The 8,565-nt window shown below is 43.7% G+C and overlaps 1 protein-coding gene across 1 annotated transcript; it reads left to right on the forward strand.

Annotated features, from left to right (window-relative positions):
• The first annotated feature begins 460 nt into the window (after nt 1-460).
• On the forward strand, nt 461-2,572 carry LOC111831043. Its single transcript, XM_023784553.1, has one exon. The coding sequence runs from the start codon at nt 461-463 to the stop codon at nt 2,570-2,572; it is 2,112 nt and encodes a 703-aa protein (XP_023640321.1).
• The last annotated feature ends 5,993 nt before the right edge of the window (nt 2,573-8,565 follow it).

The following is an 8,565-nucleotide window of genomic DNA, read 5'->3' on the forward strand; positions in this document are numbered from 1 at the left end:
CCATATATATTACAAATGCTTTACTAAATATTTACCAAGTCTTATTGAACTTCTAGGTAGGATTTCTGTCTAGACAAGTTGATGCAGCGCAAGCCTGTGTCTCTAATGGGCTTTTCGTGGCTTACTTGCCCATCAAGACAGCCATCGTTATCATTTTATTTCTTTTCTACTTTGGTTAGGATTTGGATTTGTTTTCATTAGATTTGGTTTTATCTCTTTGTTTCTATCACGTCTTTATAATTAGAGACGTGAACATCTCTGTAGTTAACATTGAATGCATTTATAAAAAAACCAAAAAGAGGAAGTTTACTTCCCACCAAAGAGCTCTCTCACGAGATCCCTGCAAGGAGGACTTGCATCTTCTTTATTGTCTTCGTTACTCCTCTGTTTCTGTTCGCCAAAACAGAGCTCCCCTTATCAGTTGGTATCAGAGCCATTCCGATCCGGTCTCATCGACTTTATGGCACCAACCACTAAACCAAACCCTACTGGTTCTAGCGTAGATGGAAAGGCTTTCAACTTGTCAGATCTGCGTGATATCTTGTTGACGTCAAATGAAAATTTGCAAGCTACCCTACAATCGTCACTAGACACCATGACTCAAGCTATTGACCGACTTATCACAGCCCAGACCAACCGACCTGCGACTACGGTAAAGCGAACTGCTCACTTACCGATCGTCGAACATCGCCCTCGCACCGAAGCTTACGGCCGTGACCTGGAACAACGTCCGCACGATTCAAGGTGGGAGTCAAGTTTCCGCGTGGAAATTCCAGAATTTCACAGGGGAATTCGAGGAGATGCGTTGCTGGATTGGCTTTTTGCTGTCGAAGAGATACTTGATTTCAAATCTGTACCGGATGATCGCCGAGTTGCTCTTGTGGTGACGCGTTTTCGTGGCCATGCGGCGTCATGGTGGCAGCAAACCAAAGCTACTCGATCGAGAAGTGGTAAAGATCCCATACGTTCTTGGGAAAAGCTCAAGAAGAAGTTAAAAGAAACATTCATGCCACATAACTATGACCGTACGATTTACACCAAGTTACAAAACTTGCGTCAAGGTTCGCGTACCGTGGATGAATATGCTGAGGAGTTCTACTTGCTACTATCGCGAAATGAAGTTTATGACAGCCAAGTTCAACTTGTCTCTCGCTTCATTGGAGGCTTACGTCTTCAACTCCAAAACGCAATGTGCCAGTTTGATCCTGATTCGGTTGCTGAAGCTCATCGCCGTGCGTCTTCGTTTGAACAGCAGCAGCGAACACCTTCATGGTCAACTCCTGGCTCTCGTTCTCGCAGCTCTGACCAAAGTCCTGTTCCGGGTGGTTTTTCTCCTCGTAACGCTGTTGACCAACCAAAGATGGACAACAAACCAGTGGTTAAAGAAGATGATCCAGGCCTTCGTCGGTCTTCTCGCAATGCTTTGCGCTGTTTCGCTTGTGGCGAGCCTGGGCACCGCCAAACGGCCTGTCCCAACTACAAACGTGGATGGTTGTTTACTGAAGAGAACCTAAAAGACGACGATGACGTGTGTGATGACCTTACTTCAGTAGAGAAAGAGACGGAGGAACCTCTTCATCACACGAGTGGCGACAAGGGTATCTCTTTAGTCTTAAACAGAACGTGTCTCACTCCACAGCAACGTGAGGAACATTGGCTTCGCACCAACATTTTCAGGTCCTCATGTACGATCCGAGACCGCATCTGTACCTTCATCATCGACTCCGGCAGCTCTAGGAACGTCGTTTCAGCCTCTGCTCTCCAGAAGCTTGGCATCCCTTCCGAACCTCACCCGACCCCGTACTCTCTCACTTGGTTCCAAGACGGTGTTGCTACAAAGGTCTCTCGTCGAGCTTTGGTTCCATTTTCTATTGGCCCATACTACAAGGACCGTTTCTATTTCGACGTAGCTCACATGGACATTTGTCATCTGATCCTTGGGCGGCCTTGGGAATTCCACCGCAAGATCATTCATGACGGTGAGGCCAACACATATCAGTTCTATTGGGAGACGCACAAGATACTGCTACTTCCTTCACCGGAGCCATCGTTGTCTCCTCCTCTCCCTCGAGCTTCCCCAACGTCTACTCTTGCTGCCCCTAGTCCAATTCTTTGTTCTCACGCCGATTTCGAACTGGCATTTCGCGAAGAAGGTATGGCTCTCGCCATGATCCCCCTCTATTCGGCCAATACTAGCAACCCCGCGGTAATTCCCCAAGCGTTTGAATCATTACTAGCTGAATTTGCGGACGTGTTCCCCTCTGATCTCCCCTTGGGTTTGCCTCCGTTACGTGACATACAACATCACATTGACCTTGTTCCGGGTGCATCGCTTCCTAATCGACCACACTATCGGATGAGCCCTAGTGAGCATGAAGAATTACGTCGACAAGTGGAGGATTTATTACGGAAAGGTCATATCCGGGAGAGTCTCAGCCCGTGTGCTGTACCGGCATTGCTCATCCCTAAGAAAGACGGCACGTGGCGAATGTGTGCTGATAGTCGCGCTATTAACAAGATTACCGTCCGCTACCGGTTTCCTATTCCTCGGCTAGACGATTTACTTGATTAAATTGGTAAGGCTTGTGTTTTTTCCAAAATAGATTTGAAGAGCGGTTATCACCATATCCGTATCCGACCTGGTGATGAGTGGAAGACTGCATTTAAAATTTGAGAAGGTCTCTTTGAATGGCTCGTCATGCCATTTGGCCTTTCCAACGCGCCAAGTACTTTTATGCGGATTATGAACCAAGCTCTCCGACCATTTATCGGCAAGTTTGTGGTCGTCTATTTCGATGACATTCTGATTTTTAGCATCTCACTTTCCGAGCACTTGTCCCACGTTCGGTCCGTATTGATGGTACTTCGTCAAGAACAATTTTACGGTGCTAGACAGAAATGTGAATTTGGCACGTCCGAAGTAAAATTCTTGGGTTACATTGTTTCTGACCAAGGTCTTGCTGTGGATTCTTCTAAGGTAGAAGCTATTCGATCTTGGCCATTACCAACAACAGTCACGGACGTACGCAGCTTCCATGGGTTAGCATCTTTTTATCGCCGCTTTGTCCAAAATTTTAGCGCTATTGTTTCTCCAATCACGGACTGCATGAAAGAGGGGCGTCTAGAATGGACTCTGGCGGCGACAGCTGCATTTGAGTTAATCAAGCACAAGTTAACGACAGCCCCAATCTTGGTTCTTCCAGACTTCACAGCCACGTTTGAACTTCATTGCGATGCTTCTAAGTTGGGTATTGGCGCGGTTTTGAGCCAACATGGGCGGCCCATTGCATTTTTCAGCGAGAAACTCTCGGGAGCACGTCAACGTTACAGCACCTACGACGTTGAATTCTATGCAATAGTTCAAGCTATTAAACATTGGCGCCATTATCTCGTTCACCGAGATTTCATCCTCTTTACGGACCATGATGCGTTGCGCCATCTTGATAGCCAAGCAAAGGTATCTTCACGCCATGCTTCTTGGATAGCTTATTTCCAGCAATTCACCTTCTCCATAAGGCATACATCCGGGAAGACCAATCGTGTGGCCGATGCACTCAGCCGTCGTCACACACTGCTGTCTACGATCCATACGTCAGTGCCGGGTTTCTCTGAGTTTGCGGAACTTTATAAGACGGATCTGTTCTTTGCTAGGCTCTTTACGGATGCGGAACAAGGTCTCTCGGATGACTATTCGCTCCATGACGGCTTCCTCTTCCATGGACTGCGAGTGTGTATTCCGGAGTGTAGCCTACAACTTCAGATAATCGGTGAGCTACACAATGAGGGCCATGTGGGCCGCGATAGAACATTGCAATTAGTCTCCACTTCTTATTTCTGGCCGACGTTGCGACGAGATGTGACCCGATATGTGGAGCGGTGCCGTGTGTGCCAACAGTCTAAAGGGAAGTCTACAAATGCTGGATTATATCTCCCTCTTCCAATTCCATCTCAGCCATGGACAGATATTAGCATGGACTTCGTCTTGGGACTTCCTCGCACTAAACGTGGGCATGATTCGATATTTGTTGTAGTGGACCGTTTTTCTAAAATGGCTCACTTTATTCCATGTAAGAAGACTACGGATGCTATCAACGTCGCCACATTGTTCTTTCGAGAAATTTATCGGCTTCATGGGTTGCCTCAATCTATTGTGTCTGACCGTGACTCCCGGTTCCTCAGTCATTTTTGGCGTTCGTTGTGGAAATTACTTCGCACTAGTTTGGACATGAGCTCGGCTTATCACCCCCAAACGAATGGCCAGACAGAGGTCACTAATCGTTCTCTTGGCAATCTTTTACGGTGTTTGGTGGGAGATCATATTAAGAGCTGGGATGCAAAGTTGTGTCAAGCTGAATTTGCGCATAATCACGCCTTTAATCGCAGCCTTGGAGCCAGCCCGTTTCATGTGGTTTATGGTATTATTCCTCGCTGTCCCCTTGACTTAGCTCCGTTGCCTGATCCTACTCGTTTTCATGGCCAAGCTCTTGATTTTGTGGAGAATTTAGAATCCATTCATAAGAAAGCTCGTGAGCACCTTGTGGACATGACATCTACTTACAAAGCTAAGGCCGATGCAAAGCGTCGAGTGGTGGAGTTTCAGCCCGGCGATCAAGTGTGGGTCTACTTGACTCGCGAACGCCTACCTCTTCGTGAGTATAACAAGTTGAAGTCCAAGAAGATTGGTCCCGTGGAGGTCATTGAACGTATTAACTCCAATGCGTATCGCGTTTGCCTACCGCCTCATTTGCATACGCATGACGTCTTCAATGTGAAACATTTGTCACAGTTCCATGGTGACAATGACCAGCTGGATTCGCGGCCGAATCCTTCTCTACCGGGAGGGACATGATGCAGCGCAAGCCTGTGTCTCTAATGGGCTTTTCGTGGCTTACTTGCCCATCAAGACAGCCATCGTTATCGTTTTATTTCTTTTCTACTTTGGTTAGGATTTGGATTTGTTTTCATTAGATTTGGTTTTATCTCTTTGTTTCTATCACGTCTTTATAATTAGAGACGTGAACATCTCTGTAGTTAACATTGAATGCATTTATAAAAAAACCAAAAAGAGGAAGTTTACTTCCCACCAAAGAGCTCTCTCACGAGATCCCTGCAAGGAGGACTTGCATCTTCTTTATTGTCTTCGTTACTCCTCTGTTTCTGTTCGCCAAAACAGAGCTCCCCTTATCACAAGTGTTTGTGGAGGCCAAGACCGCCATAATGAGAGTTACAGGACTGGGAAGCATTAGTGCTCTTTTCCATAGGATCAAGAGTGTTCCAATGCTCTACCATTTTGTCCCAAAGCGTTGGGCCAGTCTAGATTGGTCTCACACCATTGTTCTTTGCTTGGCTCATAATTCCCTTCATCCTTCTTTTGGCAATTCTAATAAAATTTTCTCTCACAAGCTCAGTTATCCCAGTCTCCCAGTTGAATTTCCGCTACACAATAAAATATACAATATTGTAAATTTGAATGATTATTGTAACCGTATGCAGTTATAAATCAATTTTAAAAACTAAACAAGATATTACCTAAAGCGTTCTGAGTATCGATTTTGAGCTGATTCAGGTGTAACCTTCCAAATGTAGTGAACAAGTCTGGTGTATATGCAATAAAATACTGATATAGTGAGCAAGTCTGATGTTTGTGCAACCGGATACATACACAGTAGAAGTGAACAATGAAGTGAACAAGTCTGGTACAACTACATGTATAGATAAAGAAAACAGAGCAATCAACTCTTGAGGCAGAGAATCATAAACAACCAAGAATTCTCAATGTAAGGTCAGATGGAATGAAGTTACGTGTTGAACCTTGGAGAGTTATTTAGAAGATCCAAGAAGTAAGACCTCAACCAATCATGTTTAAGCTCATAAGAACAAGTCATGTGTTGGATATGACTTGAATAGGATTGGGCCCATGACTTTAGGCCCAATCCGTTTTGGTTAACTAGGATTTATTCCTAGACTATTCCCTATAAGTATTCTCGTTAACCTAGCCTCTTATTGTATTCTGAATATTTTGTTGTTTCTCCAGTAAAAAAGTCTCTCTTTGCCCGTGGACGTAGCCAACATCAAGTGTTGGTGAACCACGTTAAATTTGTGTTGTGTTCTTACGTTTATGCTATTTTACTCACATCAGTTATAACAAACTGGTATCAGAGCACAAGGTTTTTTCTTTCTGTATTGTTCGTGCGAATTTTGTGTAGTTTCTGAATCGTGAAAATTTCGGACAGTTTTCAGATTCGTGCAAAGTCCGTGTCAGAGCAAAAGTGTTCTTCGTTCAGCGTTCGTGCGATTTTTCAAGTCGAATCGGTTTCGTGCAAAATCAGTGCAGAAGAAGAATAGTGCAGAATCCGTGCAGAAGAAGATTAGTGCAGATTACGGTTTTGGGAATTCCACTGTTGAAATTTTTGTGAGAAGATGTCTGTGATGAACGTGAAGATCGATAAGTTTTCTTCGAAAAACAGTTTCAGTCTGTGGCACATTACGATGCAAGCTCTGTTAAAGCAACATGGATTATGGGCACCCTTTTCGAAAGACAGCAAGGGGAAGGGTGATGATGTTGAGATGGCTCTCATGGATGAGAATGCACATTCCACAATCATGTTGTGCCTTGAAGTCATTGTTGAAGTTTCAGGTGAAACTACTACTACTAAGTTATGGAAAAGGTTAGAATGTTTGTATATGACAGAGTCTGTAAAGCACAAGCTGCTGCTTAGACGTTGCTTCTTTGCACTGAGGATGCAAGAAGGTACGCCACTCAAAGATCATTTAGATGACTTGAACTCAATATTACTTGACCTGCGTAATAGTGATGTTAAGGTTGAAGATGAAGATGTTGCGTTGCTTTTTTTGGTATCTTTACCACTATCATATGATAACTTTGTGGAGTCATTCATAGTGAATAAAGTTACAATTACTTTGGAACAACTCAGATCAGCTCTTCACAGCAGAGCGTTGCGTCATCAGACGACTGGTACAACTACAAATAATCAAGCTTCAGGGTTAGTAGCGAATGGCAGCAACAGTGTGGGATAGAACAAGAAGAACAGAAACAGTAGGTCGTTTTCTAAGGGTCCTAAACCAGGTTATATCTACAATTACTATAAGGAGAAAGGGCACTGGAAGTTTGATTGTCCTAAGTTGAAGAAATCTGGATCTGCTGCTGTAGCAGAATCTGGGTCTGCTGCTGTAGCAGAACAAGACACCAAGTCAGAAGAAGATGAATTTGCTCTGGTTACTGATGGAAAGAATCATGACTCTGATGTGTAGATTATGGATACTGGAGCGTCATATCATATGTGTCCAAGAAGAGAGTAGTCCTCAATATATACACAGGTAGAAAATGGTTGCATCAAGATGGCTAACAGTTCTACTAGTCAGGTTGTTGGGATAGGCTCAATAAAGATCAGGGCTCATGATGGTAGATTCTGTACACTGAACGATGTCAGCCATGTCTCGTCAATGGAAAAGAATTTGATATCTTTGAGTCTGCTTGATAGTAGAGGTATGAAATATTACGGTGGAGACGGAGTTATAAAGTTTTTCAAGGTTCTAATGTCATTCTGAAGGGTGTCATACGTGGTACTATATATGTCTTACAAGGCCACACAGCTACAAGTTCAGTGAATGTTGCATCTGCAGAAATGTTATGGCATATGAGACTTGGTCATATGAGTGAGAGAGGGATGCAAATTTTATCAAAGGAAGATCTTCTATGTGGTCATGATGTCAAGAGCCTTGAGTTTTGTGAACATTGTGTGTTTGGGAAGCTTCATCGTCGTAAGTTCACTACAGCTGTTCATATAACTAAAGGCACGTTAGATTATATTCACTATGATTGTTGGGGCCCAGCTCGTGTTGAGTCTTTAGGAAGTCACATATATTTTGTTTCAATAATTGATGACTACTCTAGGAAGACGTGGGTGATCATGCTACAGAACAAAAGTGAAGCTTTTAAGAACTTTAGAGAGTGGAAAACGTTGGTGGAAAATCAAATAGGAAAGAAGATCAAGCGGTTGCGGACAGACAATGGTCTGGAGTTTTGTTCATTAGAGTTCAATCAGTTGTGTAAGATTGAAGGGGTTGCTCGTCATCATACAGGAAGACATACACCACAGCAGAATGGTGTAGCTGAACGGATGAATAAGACTTTGTTGGAGAGAGCGAGGTGTATGCTTTCTAATCCTGGTTTGGAGAAGAGGTTTTGGGCTGAACCTGTAAATACATCATGTTACTTGATCAGTCGTGGACCCCACACATGTATCAAGTGCAAGACACCTACAGAGATGTTGTCGGGTAAAGCAGCTGTGATATTAAGAAGATAGAGGGAAATGAGTTTTCCTTGGGCTAGAAAGATCTATAGGAGTTGAAGAAGGAGTTCTTACTATTTAAGTTCTTCTGAGATTCTAGTATGAGGTTGCTGAAACATGCAGTTAAACTGGTTGAAACATGTTGTGCGTTTTCTGAAGATCTAGGTTTTCTGAAGGTTGAAGAGAAAGAGTTGGATTATTCTCTGGATCGAAAAATAGACGTTCAAAGGAATGGTGTATGTTTATCCCTGTC

The sequence above is a fragment of the Capsella rubella genome, unplaced genomic scaffold (genome assembly GCF_000375325.1).
Source record: "Capsella rubella cultivar Monte Gargano unplaced genomic scaffold, Caprub1_0 scaffold_4, whole genome shotgun sequence".
Lineage (NCBI taxonomy): Eukaryota > Viridiplantae > Streptophyta > Magnoliopsida > Brassicales > Brassicaceae > Capsella > Capsella rubella.

Excerpts from the sequence above, each read along its gene's own strand:
- LOC111831043 (XM_023784553.1), top strand. The coding sequence starts at position 461 with ATGGCACCAACCACTAAACCAAACCCTACTGGTTCTAGCGTAGATGGA.